Source organism: Equus caballus, chromosome 21 (assembly GCF_041296265.1).
Source record: "Equus caballus isolate H_3958 breed thoroughbred chromosome 21, TB-T2T, whole genome shotgun sequence".
In the NCBI taxonomy this organism is placed as follows: domain Eukaryota; kingdom Metazoa; phylum Chordata; class Mammalia; order Perissodactyla; family Equidae; genus Equus; species Equus caballus.
The window spans coordinates 25,486,809-25,508,134 of NC_091704.1; the positions used below are offsets into that span (position 1 = coordinate 25,486,809).

At 56.1% G+C, this 21,326-nt stretch overlaps 3 protein-coding genes across 4 annotated transcripts; all 3 read right to left on the bottom strand.

Moving 5' to 3' along the window:
* LOC138919833 (uncharacterized) lies at positions 1 to 3,399 on the bottom strand. Of its 2 annotated transcripts, XM_070246428.1 has the most exons (4): positions 3,183 to 3,398; positions 2,360 to 2,420; positions 1,834 to 1,894; positions 1 to 1,560 (listed from the first exon to the last, which is right to left on the bottom strand). In XM_070246428.1, the coding sequence occupies exon 4, from the start codon at positions 1,422 to 1,424 to the stop codon at positions 102 to 104; it is 1,323 nt and encodes a 440-aa protein (XP_070102529.1). In that variant the 5' UTR covers positions 1,425 to 1,560; positions 1,834 to 1,894; positions 2,360 to 2,420; positions 3,183 to 3,398; the 3' UTR covers positions 1 to 101. The 2 variants fall into 2 exon arrangements, with proteins under 2 accessions (XP_070102529.1, XP_070102530.1); XM_070246429.1 differs by having other exon boundaries at positions 1 to 1,894; positions 3,183 to 3,399.
* Positions 3,400 to 7,222: 3,823 nt separating this feature from the next.
* LOC138919834 (spermatogenesis-associated protein 31E1-like) lies at positions 7,223 to 12,899 on the bottom strand. The gene is made up of 4 exons (XM_070246430.1): positions 10,791 to 12,899; positions 9,965 to 10,025; positions 9,446 to 9,506; positions 7,223 to 9,162 (listed from the first exon to the last, which is right to left on the bottom strand). Exons 1-4 carry the CDS (start codon positions 10,977 to 10,979, stop codon positions 7,740 to 7,742), a joined length of 1,734 nt encoding a protein of 577 aa, XP_070102531.1. The 5' UTR covers positions 10,980 to 12,899; the 3' UTR covers positions 7,223 to 7,739.
* Positions 12,900 to 14,809: 1,910 nt separating this feature from the next.
* On the bottom strand, positions 14,810 to 18,208 carry LOC138919835 (uncharacterized). Its single transcript, XM_070246431.1, has 4 exons — positions 17,992 to 18,208; positions 17,169 to 17,229; positions 16,643 to 16,703; positions 14,810 to 16,369 (listed from the first exon to the last, which is right to left on the bottom strand). Exon 4 carries the CDS (start codon positions 16,231 to 16,233, stop codon positions 14,911 to 14,913), a length of 1,323 nt encoding a protein of 440 aa, XP_070102532.1. The 5' UTR covers positions 16,234 to 16,369; positions 16,643 to 16,703; positions 17,169 to 17,229; positions 17,992 to 18,208; the 3' UTR covers positions 14,810 to 14,910.
* Between the last annotated feature and the right edge of the window lie 3,118 nt (positions 18,209 to 21,326).

The following is a 21,326-nucleotide window of genomic DNA, read 5'->3' on the forward strand; positions in this document are numbered from 1 at the left end:
TCAGGGGAAAAAAACATGTATTTGGGGGAAATCGGGGTTGGAAGGCACCATCAGCACAGAGGGTGAGGTCAGGAGAAAAACCAGAAGTCCTTGGCGAACCCTCAGTCTGTCTCCCAGCGCCCAGACAAAGGATGATACTGTGGATGGCGCCTGAACAGCCCTGCCATCCGACGCCGAGCTGCGTGTGACCCGTGCCTGGCTCTGGGCGGTGGCTGACGCGGGCTTGCCTTTGCAAGGGGCTCCTCTGGTGCTTCCTCCTTGTTGGGCCTCAGGCAGGGCAGGAGGCGTCTCAACATTTTTCTGAGAGGGCTGACGTGAAAAACCTCTTCTTTTTCCGGCAGGGCCTGGAGGGGTTTGGTCCCGAGGGCGTCTCCTGTTCCTCCGACCTGGCTCCAAGACTGGGACCCTGACTCGCCCTCCAGTGTTGCCACCCCACGGCAGGGCTCTGGTGACGCCCCACCTCCACTCTCTTTCAGAGGCTCGTTCCTGGCCATTGCTGACCCTGGACTCAGGTGTAGACGGCCTTGCTCGGCCCCCACGACCGTCCCGCTCTGCCCATTTCTGTCCGAGAGGCTGAATGCGAAGCTCGGAGAAGGCGGCCGGCCCTGCTGTCCCATCAGAGAGGCCTCGGAGGGCCCACAGCCATTGCCAGGTAGGGTCCCTCCCGGGGCCTTCTGGTTTTCCTCACTCACAGGGGAAGTTGAAGGGAGGGGAGGGGCCAGGCGCGGAACTGATGCTTTTGTGGTCAAAGTCTTATGTTTCTCTCCTGGGTGGGGCTCAAGAGGTTTTCCCGAGAACTCTGCACTGTCGGCCTTCAAGCGGGTGCCGGAATCACGGGTGGCAGAGGAGGGAAAAGTAGACCGTGGAAGGGCCAAGGGTTGAGCCTCACTTGCGTTCAGCTCAGCCGACTCCAAGGACGGGAAGGGTGGGCGCCAGCGGACATTCAGCCCAGACGTGATACTGGGTGCTTCGAGCATCTGAGGGCTGCCTGGGGCGTCTTGTTCTTCTTTCTCTGGCCAGGCCTTCGTCTGTGTTCTTTTCCTGATTTCCATCTTGAGCAGCTTTGGCGCATCAGGGTTGGCAAGTGAGGGGCTCTCCGTCTCTCCCTCCCTGTGTGTGGGGCCTCCCCGGAATGAGGCCACTGGTCGGTGGCAGGACAGGTGCCCTTGCTGGGACTGGAGGTGCGCTGACCCGGGGAAGAACAAGACCTTGATCATGTGCCACTGCGAGAGGAACTCGACGCGCCAGCTCATGCGGCCGTGGCCTGAGTTGGGAAATGGCCAAGAGGAGTGAGCTGGAGCTGTGCTCATGGCAGTAGTGTCCGGTGGGATTCTGGTCAAGTCAGCTGGAGGTTCCGCCGGCAGGGTGGAGGCCAGAGGTATAGGGGTGTGGGTCAGAGGCCCCAGGGAATGTGCTGGAGTCATGGTGAGAGTAGCACCTGCCACAGGCTTTCCGCGTGGCTGCTGGGCTCTGGCGTATGCTGTGTTGCTCGCCTCCCCAGGGTAGCCTTGACATGATGAGCGATGGGAGCATCCCTTGGAAGACAGCCTCCCTGGGGAGCTGCGGGAGCCAGGAGGCACAAGCTGCAGCCGGGAGCAGAGGGGCCCGGGACAGCAGGGCAGTCCAGGCGGGGGTGGCCCCTTGGGAGCCATGGCCCTCCATGGCCCCACCTCCACTTCACCAAATTCTCCTGCTCTGCCTCACCGCAGGCCTTTGGCCACCCCTGTCCCCGTGGCTCCCCTCCCAGCTCAGCCCCAAGCTGCCTGCAGCCCTGGGGCCACACCAGAGACTCTGGGAGCAAGAAGTCCGGGAGAGAAGGGCAAGATCCCTTACCTGTGCGAAAGCGACACCTGGCCCCGCACTTCTGCCAGGCCCTTCCCAGCAGCTCTGGGAGCTAGAAATCAGGAGACTGGGTCACAGCACTGAAAGCGGGGCAGGGGCGGTGGAGAGGGCTCTTACAGGAGGCTGCGTGCACTGTGCCTTTAGGGGAGTCTGTTGGGAGGTCAGACTGTCGAACCCGGGCACCAGTGTCCAAGGCCACCGGATCCCTGATGGGGCTGGCAAGGCTGCTGATGGGTTGAGCTATGTCATTGACCACGCGCTTCCACCTCCACCACAGCCCACGTGCCCCGGCTGGACGAGACCCTGTTCCAGGCCCCTCCTGGCCCGGGCCCTGGTTCCCAGCACAGAATGTGGCAAGTCCTCAGGTTTTCGTCTCCCTCCCGCAAACCTCCCTGAGTGTTCTGTTTCCTGAGGGACGGGTTCTGCCCCTGGCATCCTCGAGCCCGTGGAGCTGGGCGCTCAGGGACAGGAGATGGGGGCCAGCTCTGGGGCACGGGGCTGAATGGCAGGAGCTTACCTTTCAAAGCTCCCCTTTTCTTCCTGCTCCTGCTGCTCTTCCCTCTGGGCTCCACTTGACGCTGAAATGAGAGAAAAAAGAAGCAGCTGTGGGGGCTCCCTCTCCTATCTCTGGACCAGCCGTGGACACTTAGCGTTTATGAGGAAGACGACTGCCTACACTCAGCTCCTGGCGCCCGGGGGTGTTTCTTTCCTTTTACTCGTTTTTGAAGTGGAGACTAGAACGTGAAACGGATCTTTGGTGTCTTCCTTCTTTGGAGAACGTGAGGAAGGATGATTTTCTATGTGAGACCCACCATGGATTTCTTTCGTCACTGTTCCTCTGTTCAAGAATCACGCACATTCGCAGACGTCCAGAAGCCTCTGAGCTTCCTCGGGGAGGACTCTGCTTCCCGAGGCCCGAGCCCCACTCCAGACCCTGCCTGGAGGCTCTCGGGGGCTCAGCACTGCCCTCAGATCAGCCCCGACAGAGGAAAGGCCTGCTCAAGACGCCTGCCCCAGGAAGGCGGTGGGGGAACCAGAGCTCAAGACCCGTCCTCCCACGCAGATCCCACTCAGCATCCCTTCCTCAGCCGCTGGTCACTGGACTGGGGACTTTCCCTGGAGCCCTCTACCACACCTGGACTCCTGCTCTGAGATCTTCCGAGGGAAATCCTCGTGCCCTCTCTAATCCCTGCTCGCCCAGCCTGGCTTGTCCGTGGAAGGAGGATGTTGTATTCTCTGCCAGTTCCGGAGTCCCTCTACTTTGATTCAGAATCTTGGAAATGACAGTAGAACAGAAGAGAGACTCATCTTCTGGTGGGTCTCTGCCCAGGGTTTCTTACCTTCCTTATGTTTCTGCGTTCACAAGGTGGTCACGAGGATGGATTCCTCTGCAGGGAGGGAAGGCGCAGGAGGAAGAGCCCCAGTCCACACAGGAAGGGGAGGATGGTCCCAATCACCCAGGAAGTGGAACTGGAGCTCGGCCAGGTAGCAAAGAGGCTTTTCAGAAACATGAGAGGATTCTGCATGTCAGAAATGCAGTGCTGCCCTCAGGCAACTGAGCTCTGGGAGTGGCTTGGAGATTATTACCCCAGGCCCCCATGACAGAAGTGCGGCCTTGTCACAAAGGGCTCTTGAGGGCTGCGGAGGGGACAGCAGGGGAGCAGGCTGGACCAGAGCCCCTCCCCCACCCTCTAGCCTACGTCTCCCTCCCTCTACCCTCCTGGGCCTTCGAGACCTTAGCTAGTTTTCTATGTCTTCCCCCTGGAAGCCAGAGGTCACCGGGTTCCTTGCGTCTCCTGGATTCTTGGTTTGAAGCCAGCTATCTCATGGCCTTCGAAAGTCTGAAGTTCTCCCAGGAATTTGATCTAGTTCCCAGGGATTCATACCCTGATCCTCCTCTGTCCTCAACTCTGATTGCTGTTTTCACCTCACCTAGTGACTTTGTGTGTGTGTGTGTGTGTGTGTGTGTGTGTGTGTGTGTGTGTGAGAGGACACTGAAGTGCCAGTCTCCTAGCTGATTTCAATTATGCAATTCAGTGTTCTCGACTGTAGTCACCACGCCAGACATTAGAACCTCCGACGTTTTTCATCTGAGAGCTGAAAGTTTGTCTCCTTTCACCTGCCTCTCTCTATTTCCCCCACCCCACAGCCGCTGGCCACCACTTTTCTATTCTCTGTTTCCATGAGTTGACCTTTCTTTTATAGTTTTCCGAGTTCACGTGTAAGTGAGCCCAGGCAGTATCTGTGCTTCTCTGTCTGGCTCGTTTCATTGAGCATAACGCCCGCCAGGTTCATCCATGTTGCGCAAATCTCAGCTCCATTTGTCCACATAACAAGCTTTTGGTTTCGTCAATCTGCAAGTCCCACTTTACTTTGCACTTATTTGGTTTTGAATACGAACGTTGTTATTGTTTCCACCAACCTTTGCCATCTTCACTCCGAACGACTCACCCCCAAATTGAAACTAATCATTTATTATTTAACGTAAGCATACTAAAAGTTTAAGTAATTAAACCTCCCAATGATGTGTTTTGTGTCAGTAGCGTTTCTGCTTCTGCAGTGAGAAAGCCTTTACCAAGACTTATGGCACATGCTGGACACACACACACAGACACACACACACACACACGCCCGCACATACGCAGGCGTGGACACATTGGCACAGAACACTTCAGTATTTTCAAAGCAGAGAATTAAGCATATTCCCATTTTCTTTAATCTCTTATGTCGTCTTGACCCCATTTCTTCTTACTCTGCCTCAAATAGACAGTCTTCAGTTTCCAGAGTCCAGACGGCTGTGTGGCCCAGCCCGAAGCCGGGCACGGCTCGAGTGAGCTGAAGTGCTGCTCTTGAGAGCGGACGTTGGGGCCGGGTCCGTGGCCCCGGTTGGAGTCCAGTCTGAGGCAGCCCTTTCTGGTCTCCCCGGTTTGCCCTCCACGCGATCTCTTTCTCAGAGTTGGCCTTGCCTTCCCCTTCCTGCCCCCTCCGGGCCCCCGGAGCCTCGAGTCTTGCCTGAACCTGTAGAAAGAGGGCCCTTCGAGTCCTAGAGGAATTCCCTGGTGACATCATCGGACATGCCTTTTTCAGTGAGAACTGGGGGTTCACTTAGGGATTGTACTTTTTGGTCAACGTGTTAACTTTTCAGACTCGTTGGACAGGTAGTGCTTAGATATCCGGGTTTATACTTATTACACAGCTATCCATACACACAGCGACGGAGAGAGACTCTTTTAAGTGATAATAGGGTAATCTTACTTATACCAAAAGCGTTAAGGTCTACGTTGTTCTTACTAGCTTCACATGATAAATACGTTCCCGATTTACGAATGTGTGTGATCACAGCAGAATTTGCAACAGGGTAACTCTCTTAGCAGGCCCCAAGATGATCTTTAACGTCTTTCTCAACAGTTAAAACAACTTTGTTCTTCTGAAGTCCAACAAAGACCTTTTTCTGGAGCTGGGACTCCTAATTGGGACGCTTGGCTAGCGTATGACTGTGACCAGAGTCCCACATTCAGGCTCTCGCACGCAAGAGTTCTGGACTCAGGGCCTCCTCAAAGCCAGCTGCCCAGGTCAGGGACTGACATGACTCGGGCCTCCCGCGTGTTCCCTGAATTGGCCTGCCTGCCAGCTCAGAGAGAGGATGAGGAGCGAATGTGTTTTAAAATGCAAATCAATCGGAAAGCTCTTCCGGGAAACCTGACCCACCTGGAACAGTGTCAATAGTAGAGGGGAACCCCTGGTATTAAATAAAGACCGCCCACCCCAAATTTAGGGAAATTGGATTGTTTCCCTGACATACACGATGATTTCTATCTCTGTCATAGCAGAAGACAGAAGTACAGGAATTGCCTGCTGCTCCGATATTAAGACGAGTTTCAGAAAGGTTCCCTTTTCTCTTCCGTTCAATAGAGAAGCGATAGGAGGGCCAGGAACGCACTGACATTTTCTTGCTCTGTTGGGATTCATTGGATTCCGTTACCATTTAATCTAGCGATTCTGCGCTAGTACTCAAGTGAGAAACTGCAGTTGTGTGTTCATTCCCAAATAATTTGAGTCCACAGCAACCATGAGCTAGTTTCTTCTTAATTCAAGTGGAAATCCAGTTCATTCAGGGGACCTGCTCCGCAGGTGCGGATCTCTGTCTACTTAATGTTCTCTGGAGACGAAGAACAAAGAGCTTGTGACAGGTTGAAGGTCAGGGGTCTCCTGTCCAGATACGTTCTGACAGTGTTTTATTCAATGTGGTGATACCTGGCCCTCCCACGTCCTCGGCACCTGTCGTGCGTTAGGTAACGGCATTTTTTTCCTGAGGAAATGGCTCAAATCCAAGATACCGTGTTAGGTTTACTCTCTCTGCCCTGTTTCGCCCTTTCAGCCTCTAACCCGTGTTGCATTTGCTTGTGAGATCCTGGAGGCGGGTTCATTTTCACACCATCACTGCCATTGATACTTACTGGGCAGGCAAATTTCAGTTCACCCAAAAGCCTTCACAGAGAAGCTCATGGCAGGTTTATTTCTAAGGGGTGAAATCGTAAAAATCAAAAAATGTCATCCGGTAGGTAAGCGGTTAAACTCTAGTGGCACTTTATTCTCCTTCCCCGGCGTCCCACCCTAGGCGCACAGTGTCCCACCCACCGTCAGGTGGTGACCCCACACACTCACCCCCGGCTCCGTTCCCCAGGAGGAGAAGGCAGGGGCAGGAGAGCAGGGCTCTGAGCTCCTCTGGGCAGAGGGGTGAGGCCCACAGCAGCACGCGTGCTCCCCACCCGCCCGCCCTCAGAGCCGGGAGCGCAGCCATCCTTGTCGCTGCTGCTCCAGACTGTGACAAGCACAGAGGGACGGGGACGCTGGGCCGAGAGGGATGCGCAGGCCCATCTCCACGGCAGCTTCAGCAGGGAGAGGAGCAGCTCCCGGGGCAGCGTCCTCACCTATTCCCAGCGAGAGCTCGGGGTGCAGGGCAAGCTTCCTCGCCCTCCGGACTCAGGGCCAGCACTGCCCCACACTCCCCTCCCCACTCTGTGACCTGTGAGCCTGTCTCTACGCTTGCTGGAGCCTCTGCAAAGCCCCTCCCTACAGCCCCACAAGTTCAAGGGCCAGAGAACGCAGGAGAGGACAGGCGGGGCCCATCGTGGGCTTGGGGTCTTAGAGGTTTTGCTCATCTGGAAAGAGCCCAAAGCTTCCATTGGTTTTTGTAAGGACGGTGTGATGGGGACTTGAGGTGCAATGGGGGAGCTGGGGCGAGGGCAGGTGAGCCACGCTGCAGTCGGCCTCCCCCCATGGCCCTGTCCCTTCTGGAAGCCAAAGCAGACGCTCAGGAAGGGCGGAGCCTGACCCCGTTCTTTCCCCCTAGCAGGGCACAGACAGAAGCCACGACCTCTAGGGAGAAAACAAGTGTATTTGGGGAAAATTGGGGTAGGAGGACAGCATTAGCACGGAGGGTGGGATAAGGAGCAAAACCAGGTTTTCTGTTCGTCCGCTTGCCCGTTCGGGCAGAGAAGCGTTCCTACGAGGAAAGCTGTGTCAGGCACAGTCTGCTCATCCCGGGAGAGGCATATCTGAGGAGAGCGTGGCGGGTAATGGATTGGCTGAGGCAGCTGCCACCCTCAGCCCAGGCTGGCAGGGTTTGGCCGGGGACCGCGGCTGCCCGGATGGCAGGGTCCCGTCGCCATGCCTGCTCTGATCCATCCCCTCGTATTCGGACAGTTGTGGTCCCTGGAGGTGGGTTGGGGACTGTCCTCTGTGATTGTTCTCCTCTGCTCTGGGGAGGAGGGAACGTCGTGGTGACAGGTATGTCCGGCTTGCCAGGCCTGAAATGGGTTTTGCGATGCTTCTGCTGGGAGGCCAGAAGTTCTCGGCCAGCCTCAGTTTCCCTCCCAGGACGCAGACACAGGATGTCACTGTCGATGGCGCCTGAACAGCCCCGCCATCCGACGCCGAGCTGTGTGTGACCCGTGCCCGGCTCTGGGCGGTGGCTGAGGCGGGCTTGCCTTTGCGAGGGGCTCCTCTGGTGCTTCCTCCTTGTTGGGCCTCAGGCAGGGCAGGAGGCGTCTCAACATTTTTCTGAGAGGGCTGTCGCGAGGATCCTCTTCCTTTGCAGGCGGGGGCTGGAGGGGTTTGGTCTCGAGGGTGTCTCCCACGTCCCCGACCTGGCTCCGAGACTGGGACCCTGACTCCCCGTCCAGTGTTGCCACCCCGCGGCAGGGCTCTGGTGAGGCCCCACCCCTGCTCTCCTCCCGAGGCTCTTCCCTGGCCACGGGGGACCCTGAAGTCGGCCCCCGACGGCCTTGCTCGGCCCCCACGAAGGTCCCACCCCGCCCTTTTCTCTCTGAGAGGCCGCGTGGGAAGGTTGGAGAAGGCGGCCGGCCCTCCTGTCCCGAGAGAGAGGCTTCTGAGGGCCCACTGCCATCGCCAGGTAGGGTCCCTCCCAGGGCCTTCTGATTTTCCTCACACACAGGTGAGGGAGCAGGGAGGGGACGGGCCAGCCTGGGAACTGATGGTTTGGTCGTCCAAGTTAAGACCTGGTCACCCGGAGGAGGCTCAAGAGGTTTTCCCGTCAAGTGTGCAGAGTCAGCTTTCGAGGGGGCCCCAGAATCACAGGTGGCTGCGGGGGGCAGAGGGGACCGTGGAAGGGCCGAGGGTTGAGCCTCACATGCTTCCAGAGCTGCAGGCCCCAAGGGCAGGAGGGGTAGGCCCCAGCGGAAATTCAGCCCAGACGTGATAGTGTGTGCTGGGAGCATCTGAGGAGTGCGTGGATCGTCTTGTTCTTCTTCCCAGACCTCCGTTTGCATGCTCTCCGTGATGTCTGTCTCGAGCAGCTTCTGGGCGTCAGGGTTGGCGACTGAGGGGCTGTCGGTCTCTCCCTGCCTATGTGTGGGGCCTCCCCAGAATGAGGCCACTGGTGGGTGGCAGGACAGGGGCCCTTGCTGGGACCCGAAGTGCGACGGCACGGGGAAGAACAAGACCTGGATCGTGTTCCAGCGGGAGGGGAACGTTTCAACGCGACAGCTCACGCGGCCGTGGCCTGAGTTGGGAAATGGCCAACACGAGTGAGCTGGGGCCGAGCTCGTGGCAACAGGGCGTAGTGGAGTGGTGGTCAGGGCCGAGGGCGGTTCTGCTGGCAGGGTGGAGGCCCAAGGTAGAGTGCGCTGGGTGAGAAGAGCCAGGGAAAGTGCTGGAGCCGTGGTGAGAGGAGCACCTTGCACGGGCTTCCCGCGTGGCTGGCGGACTCTAGCAGACGCTGTCTTGCACGCCTCCCCAGGGGAGGCTTGAGATGTCAAGCGATGGAAGCACCCCTTACAAGACAGCCTCCCCGGGGAGCTGCGGGAAACAAGATGCACAAGCTGTAGCCAGGAGCAGAGGGCCCTGGGACAGCAGGGCAGGCCAGGCCAGGCCAGGTGCGGGTGGCCCCTTGAGAGCCATGGCCCTCCCTGGCCCTCCCTTCACTTCACCGAATTCTCCTGCTGTCCCTCCCCGCCAGGCCTCTTGCCACCCCCTGCCCCATGGCTCCCCTCCCAGCTCAGCCCCAAGCTGCCTGTAGCCCCGGGGCACGTCAGAGACTCTGCGAGGAAGAAGCCCAGGAGAGAAGGGCAAGATTCCTTACCTTGGCGAAAGGGACCTCAGGCCCCCCACTTCTGCCAGGTCCTTCCGGCCAGCTCTGTAAGCTAGAAATGAGGGCACTGGGTCACAGCCGTGAAGGCGGGGGCCTAGGGCTCTGGCAGGAGGCTGCGTGCAGTGTGCCTTTAGGGGAGACCGTTTGAGGTCAGACTCTGGAGCCCAGGCACCAGTGCCCAAGGCCACGGGATCCCTGACGGGGATGGCAAGGCTGCTGATGGGTTGAGGTTTGTCGTGGACCAAGTGCTTCAACCTCCACCACAGCCCACATGCCCCTGCTGGGCAACACCCTGTTCCGGACGCCTGCTGGCCTGGGCCTTGGTTCCGCGCACAGCATCTGGCAAGCACTCAGGTTTTCCTCTCCTTGCCGGGAGCCTCGCTGAGGGCTCTGTTTCCTGAGGGACAGGCTCTGTCCCTGGCATCCTCGAGCCCACGGAGCTGGGCGCTCAGGGACAGGAGGTGCAGGCCAGCTCTGGGGCACAGGGCTGAATGGCAGGAGCTTGCTTACCTTTCAAAGCTCCCCTTTTCTTCCTGCTCCTGCTGCTCCTCCCTCTCGGCTCCACTTGACGCTGAGGTGAGAGAAAAGACAAGAAACTGCGGGGTCTGAGCCCCAAGGCTCCCTCTCCTCTCTCTGGACCAGCCGCAGACGCACAGCGTTTGTGAGCGGGATGACTGCCTACCCTGAACTCCTGGGGCTCTGGGGTGTTCCTTCCCTTTTACTTCCTTTTGAAGTGGATAACTGAACACAAAATGGACGTTTGCTGTCTTCCTTCTCTGAGGATCGTAAGCAGGTCCCCATGTGGGACCAGCGTGCATCTTCTGTCACTGTTCCTCTGCTCGAGAAGCGCGCGCCTTCTCAGAGGTACAGGATCGTGTGAGCTTCCTCAGGGAGGACTCTGCTTCCTGAGGCTACAGCCCCACTCCAGGTCCTGCCCAGAGGCTCTCGGGGGCTCAGCTGTGCCCTCAGATCAACCACGACAGAGAAAAGGCCCGCCTGAGACACCTGCCCCGGGGAGGTGGCTGGGGAACGGGTGCTCAGGGCCTGTCTTCCCACAGATCCCACTCGGCATCCCGTCCGTGGCCACTGGTCGCTGGCCTCTGGGGCCTTTCCCTGGAGCCCTCTACCACACCGGGACTCCTGCTCGGAGGTCTTCGGACCGAAATCCCTGTGCCCACTCTCCCCCCTGCCCACCCAACCTGGCTGGTCTCTAGAAGGATGATGTTCTGTTCTTTCCCGTCCCTGGGGTCCCTCTAGTTGATTCAGAGAAGTGGAAATCACAGTAAAAGAGGAGAGAGACTCGTCTTCTGGTGGGTCTGGGTCCAGGATTTCTTACCTTCCTGACGTTTCTCCTTTTGTCAGTTGGTTGTGAGGGCGAATTCCTCTTGGGGGAGGGGGGGAAGAACAGGAGGAAGAGCCCCAGTCCATACAGGATGCGGAGGATGGTCCCAATCACCCAGGAGGCGGCACTGGAGCTCAAGCAGGTAGCAACAATGCTTTGTAGACGTAAGATAGGAGTTTCCATGTCTCAAGTCTAGTCCTACTCTCAGGCAACTGAGCGCTGGGAGTGACTTGGAGATTAGAACCCCACGCCCTCATCGTGGAACTGTGGCCGTGTCACGGGGGCTCCTGAGGGGGGAGGGGGGAGGGGCAGGCGAGAGGAGGGCAGCCGATTGGACCCCAGCCCCTGCGCCGCCAACTGGCCTCCAACTGCCTCCCTCCACCCTCCTGGGCCTTCTAGACCTTAGCTGGTTTTCTGTTTCTTCCACCTGGAAGCCAGCTGTCGCCCGGTTCCTTGCCTCTCCTGGATTCTTGGTTTGAAGCCACCTATCTCAGGGCCTTTGAAAGTCTGCAGTTCTCCCAGGAATTCGAGCTAGTTCCCAGGGACTCACACCCTCATTCTCCTCTGTCCTCAACTCCGACTGTTGTTTTCACCTCACTTATTGACTCTGTGTGTGCGTGCCAGGACACTGAAGTGCTGCTCTCTTAGCTGATCTCAGTTATAGAATGCAGCGTTCTCGACTCTAGTCACCACGTCAGACATGAGATCCTCAGAGCTCCTTGATCTCAGGGCTGAGAGTTGGTCCCCTTTGACCTGCCTCTCCCTCTCCCTCCCACTCCACAGCCGCTGGCCACCACTTTTGTACTCTCTGTTTCTGTGAATTGACCTTTCTTTTGTCGTTTTTCGAGTTCACGTGTTAAGCGACCCCAGGCAGTATCTGTCTTCCTCTGTCTGGCTTGTTCCACTGAGCGTAACGCCCGCCAGGTTCATCGATGTTGTGCCAGTCTCCACTCCATTTGTCCACGTAACAAGCTTTTGGTTTCGTCAATCTGGAAGTCCCACTTTATTTTACGCTTGTTTGGCTTTGAATATGAACGTTGTTATTGTTTCGATCAACCTTTGCCATCTTCACTCAGGACGACTCACCCAAAAATGGAAACTAATCATTTCTTACGGAACATAAGCATAATCAAAATTTAAGTAACTAAACCTCCCAGTAATGTGTTTTATGTTAGTCGCATTTCTACTTCTGAAGTGAGAAAGCCTTCACCAAGACTTATGGGACGTGCTGGACACACACACACACACACACACACAGACACACACACACGCGCGCCCATACATAACGCAGGCGTGGACACATTTGCACAGACCAATTCAGGCCTTTCCAACCAGAGAATTCAGCACATTCTCATTTTCTCTAAGCTTTTCTGTCGTCTTGACCCTGTTTCTTCTCATTCCGCCCGAAATAGACCGTCTTCCGTTTCCAGAGTTTAGACGGCTGTGTGGCCCAGCCCGAAGCCGGGCACGGCTCGAGTGAGCTGAAGTGCTGCTCTTGAGAGCGGACGTTGGGGCCGGGTCCGTGGCCCGGGTTGGAGTCCAGTCTGAGGCAGCCCTTTCTGGTCTCCCCGGTTTGCCCGCCACGCGATCTCTTTCTCAGAGTTGGCCTTGCCTTCCCCTTCCTGCCCCCTCCGGGCCCCCGGAGCCTCGAGTCTTGCCTGAACCTGTAGAAAGAGGGCCCTTCGAGTCCTAGAGGAATTCCCTGGTGACATCATCGGACATGCCTTTTTCAGTGAGAACTGGGGGTTCACTTAGGGATTGTACTTTTTGGTCAACGTGTTAACTTTTCAGACTCGTTGGACAGGTAGTGCTTAGATATCCGGGTTTATACTTATTACACAGCTATCCATACACACAGCGACGGAGAGAGACTCTTTTAACTGATAATAGGGTAATCTTACTTATACCAAAAGCGTTAAGGTCTACGTTGTTCTTACTAGCTTCACATGATAAATACGTTCCCGATTTACGAATGTGTGTGATCACAGCAGAATTTGCAACAGGGTAACTCTCTTAGCAGGCCCCAAGATGATCTTTAACGTCTTTCTCAACAGTTAAAACAACTTTGTTCTTCTGAAGTCCAACAAAGACCTTTTTCTGGAGCTGGGACTCCTAATTGGGACGCTTGGCTAGCGTATGACTGTGACCAGAGTCCCACATTCAGGCTCTCGCACGCAAGAGTTCTGGACTCAGGGCCTCCTCAAAGCCAGCTGCCCAGGTCAGGGACTGACATGACTCGGGCCTCCCGCGTGTTCCCTGAATTGGCCTGCCTGCCAGCTCAGAGAGAGGATGAGGAGCGAATGTGTTTTAAAATGCAAATCAATCGGAAAGCTCTTCCGGGAAACCTGACCCACCTGGAACAGTGTCAATAGTAGAGGGGAACCCCTGGTATTAAATAAAGACCGCCCACCCCAAATTTAGGGAAATTGGATTGTTTCCCTGACATACACGATGATTTCTATCTCTGTCATAGCAGAAGACAGAAGTACAGGAATTGCCTGCTGCTCCGATATTAAGACGAGTTTCAGAAAGGTTCCCTTTTCTCTTCTGTTCAATAGAGAAGCGATAGGAGGGCCAGGAACGCACTGACATTTTCTTGCTCTGTTGGGATTCATTGGATTCCGTTACCATTTAATCTAGCGATTCTGCGCTAGTACTCAAGTGAGAAACTGCAGTTGTGTGTTCATTCCCAAATAATTTGAGTCCACAGCAACCATGAGCTAGTTTCTTCTTAATTCAAGTGGAAATCCAGTTCATTCAGGGGACCTGCTCCGCAGGTGCGGATCTCTGTCTACTTAATGTTCTCTGGAGACGAAGAACAAAGAGCTTGTGACAGGTTGAAGGTCAGGGGTCTCCTGTCCAGATACGTTCTGACAGTGTTTTATTCAATGTGGTGATACCTGGCCCTCCCACGTCCTCGGCACCTGTCGTGCGTTAGGTAACGGCATTTTTTTCCTGAGGAAATGGCTCAATCTAAGATATGGTGTTAGGGTTAGTCTCTCTGCCCTGTTTCAGCCTTTCAACCTCTAATGCGTGTTGCATTCTTTCTAAGTTCCTGGAGGCTGGCCCATTTTCAAGCCTTCGTTACTCATTGCCATTGATATTAACCGTGCAGAAAAATTTAGGTTCACGCCAAAACCTTCCCCAGAAGTTCATAGCAGCTTTATGCATAGGGGACATTATAAAAACCAAAAACTGTCCTTCAGTAGGTAAGTGGTTAAACTCTGGTGGCACTTTGTCTCCTTCTCCCGGGTCCCAGCCTAGGTGCACAGTGTCCCACCATCAGATCATGCCGCCACACACTCACCCCCGGCTCCATTCCCCAGGAGGAGAAGGCAGGTGCAGGAGAGCAGGGCCCTGTGCCCCTCTGGGCGGAGGGGACAGGCCCGCAGCAGCCTCTGTGCTCCCCAACCGCCCACCCTCAGAGGCCGGAGCTCAGTCGTGGTCGTCGCTGCTCTTCCAGACTGTGACAAGGACAGAGGGAGGGCGACGCTGGGCCGAGAGGGTTGCGCAGGCCCATCTCCACGGCAGCTTCAGCAGGGACAGAAGAAGCTCCTGGGGCAGCGTCATCTATTCCCACCAAGAGCTCGGGGTGCGGGGCAAGCTTTCCCGCTCCGGACTCAGGGCCAGCACTGCCCCACACTCCCCTCCCCGCCCTGTGACCTGTGACTCTGTCTCTACACTTCCCGGAGCCTCTGCAAACCCCCTCCCTACAGCCCCAGAAGCTCAAGGGCCAGAGAACGCAGGAGAGGACGGGTGGGGCCCATCCTGGGCTGGGGTCTAGAGGTTTTGCTCATCTGGGAATAGCCTAAAGCTTCCGTTTGTTTTTGTAAGGATGGCGTGATGGGTACTTCGCGTGCAATGAGGGAGTTGGGGCCAGGGCGCGTGAGCCACGCTGCAGTCAGCCTCCCCCCATGGCCCTGCCCCTTCTGGAAGCCACAGTAGACACTCAGGGAGGGCGGAGCCTGACCCTGCTTCTACCCCTAGCAGGGCGAGACGGAGGCCACCAGGTCTCAGGGGAAAAAAACATGTATTTGGGGGAAATCGGGGTTGGAAGGCACCATCAGCACAGAGGGTGAGGTCAGGAGAAAAACCAGAAGTCCTTGGCGAACCCTCAGTCTGTCTCCCAGCGCCCAGACAAAGGATGATACTGTGGATGGCGCCTGAACAGCCCTGCCATCCGACGCCGAGCTGCGTGTGACCCGTGCCTGGCTCTGGGCGGTGGCTGACGCGGGCTTGCCTTTGCAAGGGGCTCCTCTGGTGCTTCCTCCTTGTTGGGCCTCAGGCAGGGCAGGAGGCGTCTCAACATTTTTCTGAGAGGGCTGACGTGAAAAACCTCTTCTTTTTCCGGCAGGGCCTGGAGGGGTTTGGTCCCGAGGGCGTCTCCTGTTCCTCCGACCTGGCTCCAAGACTGGGACCCTGACTCGCCCTCCAGTGTTGCCACCCCACGGCAGGGCTCTGGTGACGCCCCACCTCCACTCTCTTTCAGAGGCTCGTTCCTGGCCATTGCTGACCCTGGACTCAGGTGTAGACGGCCTTGCTCGGCCCCCACGACCGTCCCGCTCTGCCCATTTCTGTCCGAGAGGCTGAATGCGAAGCTCGGAGAAGGCGGCCGGCCCTGCTGTCCCATCAGAGAGGCCTCGGAGGGCCCACAGCCATTGCCAGGTAGGGTCCCTCCCGGGGCCTTCTGGTTTTCCTCACTCACAGGGGAAGTTGAAGGGAGGGGAGGGGCCAGGCGCGGAACTGATGCTTTTGTGGTCAAAGTCTTATGTTTCTCTCCTGGGTGGGGCTCAAGAGGTTTTCCCGAGAACTCTGCACTGTCGGCCTTCAAGCGGGTGCCGGAATCACGGGTGGCAGAGGAGGGAAAAGTAGACCGTGGAAGGGCCAAGGGTTGAGCCTCACTTGCGTTCAGCTCAGCCGACTCCAAGGACGGGAAGGGTGGGCGCCAGCGGACATTCAGCCCAGACGTGATACTGGGTGCTTCGAGCATCTGAGGGCTGCCTGGGGCGTCTTGTTCTTCTTTCTCTGGCCAGGCCTTCGTCTGTGTTCTTTTCCTGATTTCCATCTTGAGCAGCTTTGGCGCATCAGGGTTGGCAAGTGAGGGGCTCTCCGTCTCTCCCTCCCTGTGTGTGGGGCCTCCCCGGAATGAGGCCACTGGTCGGTGGCAGGACAGGTGCCCTTGCTGGGACTGGAGGTGCGCTGACCCGGGGAAGAACAAGACCTTGATCATGTGCCACTGCGAGAGGAACTCGACGCGCCAGCTCATGCGGCCGTGGCCTGAGTTGGGAAATGGCCAAGAGGAGTGAGCTGGAGCTGTGCTCATGGCAGTAGTGTCCGGTGGGATTCTGGTCAAGTCAGCTGGAGGTTCCGCCGGCAGGGTGGAGGCCAGAGGTATAGGGGTGTGGGTCAGAGGCCCCAGGGAATGTGCTGGAGTCATGGTGAGAGTAGCACCTGCCACAGGCTTTCCGCGTGGCTGCTGGGCTCTGGCGTATGCTGTGTTGCTCGCCTCCCCAGGGTAGCCTTGACATGATGAGCGATGGGAGCATCCCTTGGAAGACAGCCTCCCTGGGGAGCTGCGGGAGCCAGGAGGCACAAGCTGCAGCCGGGAGCAGAGGGGCCCGGGACAGCAGGGCAGTCCAGGCGGGGGTGGCCCCTTGGGAGCCATGGCCCTCCATGGCCCCACCTCCACTTCACCAAATTCTCCTGCTCTGCCTCACCGCAGGCCTTTGGCCACCCCTGTCCCCGTGGCTCCCCTCCCAGCTCAGCCCCAAGCTGCCTGCAGCCCTGGGGCCACACCAGAGACTCTGGGAGCAAGAAGTCCGGGAGAGAAGGGCAAGATCCCTTACCTGTGCGAAAGCGACACCTGGCCCCGCACTTCTGCCAGGCCCTTCCCAGCAGCTCTGGGAGCTAGAAATCAGGAGACTGGGTCACAGCACTGAAAGCGGGGCAGGGGCGGTGGAGAGGGCTCTTACAGGAGGCTGCGTGCACTGTGCCTTTAGGGGAGTCTGTTGGGAGGTCAGACTGTCGAACCCGGGCACCAGTGTCCAAGGCCACCGGATCCCTGATGGGGCTGGCAAGGCTGCTGATGGGTTGAGCTATGTCATTGACCACGCGCTTCCACCTCCACCACAGCCCACGTGCCCCGGCTGGACGAGACCCTGTTCCAGGCCCCTCCTGGCCCGGGCCCTGGTTCCCAGCACAGAATGTGGCAAGTCCTCAGGTTTTCGTCTCCCTCCCGCAAACCTCCCTGAGTGTTCTGTTTCCTGAGGGACGGGTTCTGCCCCTGGCATCCTCGAGCCCGTGGAGCTGGGCGCTCAGGGACAGGAGATGGGGGCCAGCTCTGGGGCACGGGGCTGAATGGCAGGAGCTTACCTTTCAAAGCTCCCCTTTTCTTCCTGCTCCTGCTGCTCTTCCCTCTGGGCTCCACTTGACGCTGAAATGAGAGAAAAAAGAAGCAGCTGTGGGGGCTCCCTCTCCTATCTCTGGACCAGCCGTGGACACTTAGCGTTTATGAGGAAGACGACTGCCTACACTCAGCTCCTGGCGCCCGGGGGTGTTTCTTTCCTTTTACTCGTTTTTGAAGTGGAGACTAGAACGTGAAACGGATCTTTGGTGTCTTCCTTCTTTGGAGAACGTGAGGAAGGATGATTTTCTATGTGAGACCCACCATGGATTTCTTTCGTCACTGTTCCTCTGTTCAAGAATCACGCACATTCGCAGACGTCCAGAAGCCTCTGAGCTTCCTCGGGGAGGACTCTGCTTCCCGAGGCCCGAGCCCCACTCCAGACCCTGCCTGGAGGCTCTCGGGGGCTCAGCACTGCCCTCAGATCAGCCCCGACAGAGGAAAGGCCTGCTCAAGACGCCTGCCCCAGGAAGGCGGTGGGGGAACCAGAGCTCAAGACCCGTCCTCCCACGCAGATCCCACTCAGCATCCCTTCCTCAGCCGCTGGTCACTGGACTGGGGACTTTCCCTGGAGCCCTCTACCACACCTGGACTCCTGCTCTGAGATCTTCCGAGGGAAATCCTCGTGCCCTCTCTAATCCCTGCTCGCCCAGCCTGGCTTGTCCGTGGAAGGAGGATGTTGTATTCTCTGCCAGTTCCGGAGTCCCTCTACTTTGATTCAGAATCTTGGAAATGACAGTAGAACAGAAGAGAGACTCATCTTCTGGTGGGTCTCTGCCCAGGGTTTCTTACCTTCCTTATGTTTCTGCGTTCACAAGGTGGTCACGAGGATGGATTCCTCTGCAGGGAGGGAAGGCGCAGGAGGAAGAGCCCCAGTCCACACAGGAAGGGGAGGATGGTCCCAATCACCCAGGAAGTGGAACTGGAGCTCGGCCAGGTAGCAAAGAGGCTTTTCAGAAACATGAGAGGATTCTGCATGTCAGAAATGCAGTGCTGCCCTCAGGCAACTGAGCTCTGGGAGTGGCTTGGAGATTATTACCCCAGGCCCCCATGACAGAAGTGCGGCCTTGTCACAAAGGGCTCTTGAGGGCTGCGGAGGGGACAGCAGGGGAGCAGGCTGGACCAGAGCCCCTCCCCCACCCTCTAGCCTACGTCTCCCTCCCTCTACCCTCCTGGGCCTTCGAGACCTTAGCTAGTTTTCTATGTCTTCCCCCTGGAAGCCAGAGGTCACCGGGTTCCTTGCGTCTCCTGGATTCTTGGTTTGAAGCCAGCTATCTCATGGCCTTCGAAAGTCTGAAGTTCTCCCAGGAATTTGATCTAGTTCCCAGGGATTCATACCCTGATCCTCCTCTGTCCTCAACTCTGATTGCTGTTTTCACCTCACCTAGTGACTTTGTGTGTGTGTGTGTGTGTGTGTGTGTGTGTGTGTGTGTGTGTGAGAGGACACTGAAGTGCCAGTCTCCTAGCTGATTTCAATTATGCAATTCAGTGTTCTCGACTGTAGTCACCACGCCAGACATTAGAACCTCCGACGTTTTTCATCTGAGAGCTGAAAGTTTGTCTCCTTTCACCTGCCTCTCTCTATTTCCCCCACCCCACAGCCGCTGGCCACCACTTTTCTATTCTCTGTTTCCATGAGTTGACCTTTCTTTTATAGTTTTCCGAGTTCACGTGTAAGTGAGCCCAGGCAGTATCTGTGCTTCTCTGTCTGGCTCGTTTCATTGAGCATAACGCCCGCCAGGTTCATCCATGTTGCGCAAATCTCAGCTCCATTTGTCCACATAACAAGCTTTTGGTTTCGTCAATCTGCAAGTCCCACTTTACTTTGCACTTATTTGGTTTTGAATACGAACGTTGTTATTGTTTCCACCAACCTTTGCCATCTTCACTCCGAACGACTCACCCCCAAATTGAAACTAATCATTTATTATTTAACGTAAGCATACTAAAAGTTTAAGTAATTAAACCTCCCAATGATGTGTTTTGTGTCAGTAGCGTTTCTGCTTCTGCAGTGAGAAAGCCTTTACCAAGACTTATGGCACATGCTGGACACACACACACAGACACACACACACACACACGCCCGCACATACGCAGGCGTGGACACATTGGCACAGAACACTTCAGTATTTTCAAAGCAGAGAATTAAGCATATTCCCATTTTCTTTAATCTCTTATGTCGTCTTGACCCCATTTCTTCTTACTCTGCCTCAAATAGACAGTCTTCAGTTTCCAGAGTCCAGACGGCTGTGTGGCCCAGCCCGAAGCCGGGCACGGCTCGAGTGAGCTGAAGTGCTGCTCTTGAGAGCGGACGTTGGGGCCGGGTCCGTGGCCCCGGTTGGAGTCCAGTCTGAGGCAGCCCTTTCTGGTCTCCCCGGTTTGCCCTCCACGCGATCTCTTTCTCAGAGTTGGCCTTGCCTTCCCCTTCCTGCCCCCTCCGGGCCCCCGGAGCCTCGAGTCTTGCCTGAACCTGTAGAAAGAGGGCCCTTCGAGTCCTAGAGGAATTCCCTGGTGACATCATCGGACATGCCTTTTTCAGTGAGAACTGGGGGTTCACTTAGGGATTGTACTTTTTGGTCAACGTGTTAACTTTTCAGACTCGTTGGACAGGTAGTGCTTAGATATCCGGGTTTATACTTATTACACAGCTATCCATACACACAGCGACGGAGAGAGACTCTTTTAAGTGATAATAGGGTAATCTTACTTATACCAAAAGCGTTAAGGTCTACGTTGTTCTTACTAGCTTCACATGATAAATACGTTCCCGATTTACGAATGTGTGTGATCACAGCAGAATTTGCAACAGGGTAACTCTCTTAGCAGGCCCCAAGATGATCTTTAACGTCTTTCTCAACAGTTAAAACAACTTTGTTCTTCTGAAGTCCAACAAAGACCTTTTTCTGGAGCTGGGACTCCTAATTGGGACGCTTGGCTAGCGTATGACTGTGACCAGAGTCCCACATTCAGGCTCTCGCACGCAAGAGTTCTGGACTCAGGGCCTCCTCAAAGCCAGCTGCCCAGGTCAGGGACTGACATGACTCGGGCCTCCCGCGTGTTCCCTGAATTGGCCTGCCTGCCAGCTCAGAGAGAGGATGAGGAGCGAATGTGTTTTAAAATGCAAATCAATCGGAAAGCTCTTCCGGGAAACCTGACCCACCTGGAACAGTGTCAATAGTAGAGGGGAACCCCTGGTATTAAATAAAGACCGCCCACCCCAAATTTAGGGAAATTGGATTGTTTCCCTGACATACACGATGATTTCTATCTCTGTCATAGCAGAAGACAGAAGTACAGGAATTGCCTGCTGCTCCGATATTAAGACGAGTTTCAGAAAGGTTCCCTTTTCTCTTCCGTTCAATAGAGAAGCGATAGGAGGGCCAGGAACGCACTGACATTTTCTTGCTCTGTTGGGATTCATTGGATTCCGTTACCATTTAATCTAGCGATTCTGCGCTAGTACTCAAGTGAGAAACTGCAGTTGTGTGTTCATTCCCAAATAATTTGAGTCCACAGCAACCATGAGCTAGTTTCTTCTTAATTCAAGTGGAAATCCAGTTCATTCAGGGGACCTGCTCCGCAGGTGCGGATCTCTGTCTACTTAATGTTCTCTGGAGACGAAGAACAAAGAGCTTGTGACAGGTTGAAGGTCAGGGGTCTCCTGTCCAGATACGTTCTGACAGTGTTTTATTCAATGTGGTGATACCTGGCCCTCCCACGTCCTCGGCACCTGTCGTGCGTTAGGTAACGGCATTTTTTTCCTGAGGAAATGGCTCAAATCCAAGATACCGTGTTAGGTTTACTCTCTCTGCCCTGTTTCGCCCTTTCAGCCTCTAACCCGTGTTGCATTTGCTTGTGAGATCCTGGAGGCGGGTTCATTTTCACACCATCACTGCCATTGATACTTACTGGGCAGGCAAATTTCAGTTCACCCAAAAGCCTTCACAGAGAAGCTCATGGCAGGTTTATTTCTAAGGGGTGAAATCGTAAAAATCAAAAAATGTCATCCGGTAGGTAAGCGGTTAAACTCTAGTGGCACTTTATTCTCCTTCCCCGGCGTCCCACCCTAGGCGCACAGTGTCCCACCCACCGTCAGGTGGTGACCCCACACACTCACCCCCGGCTCC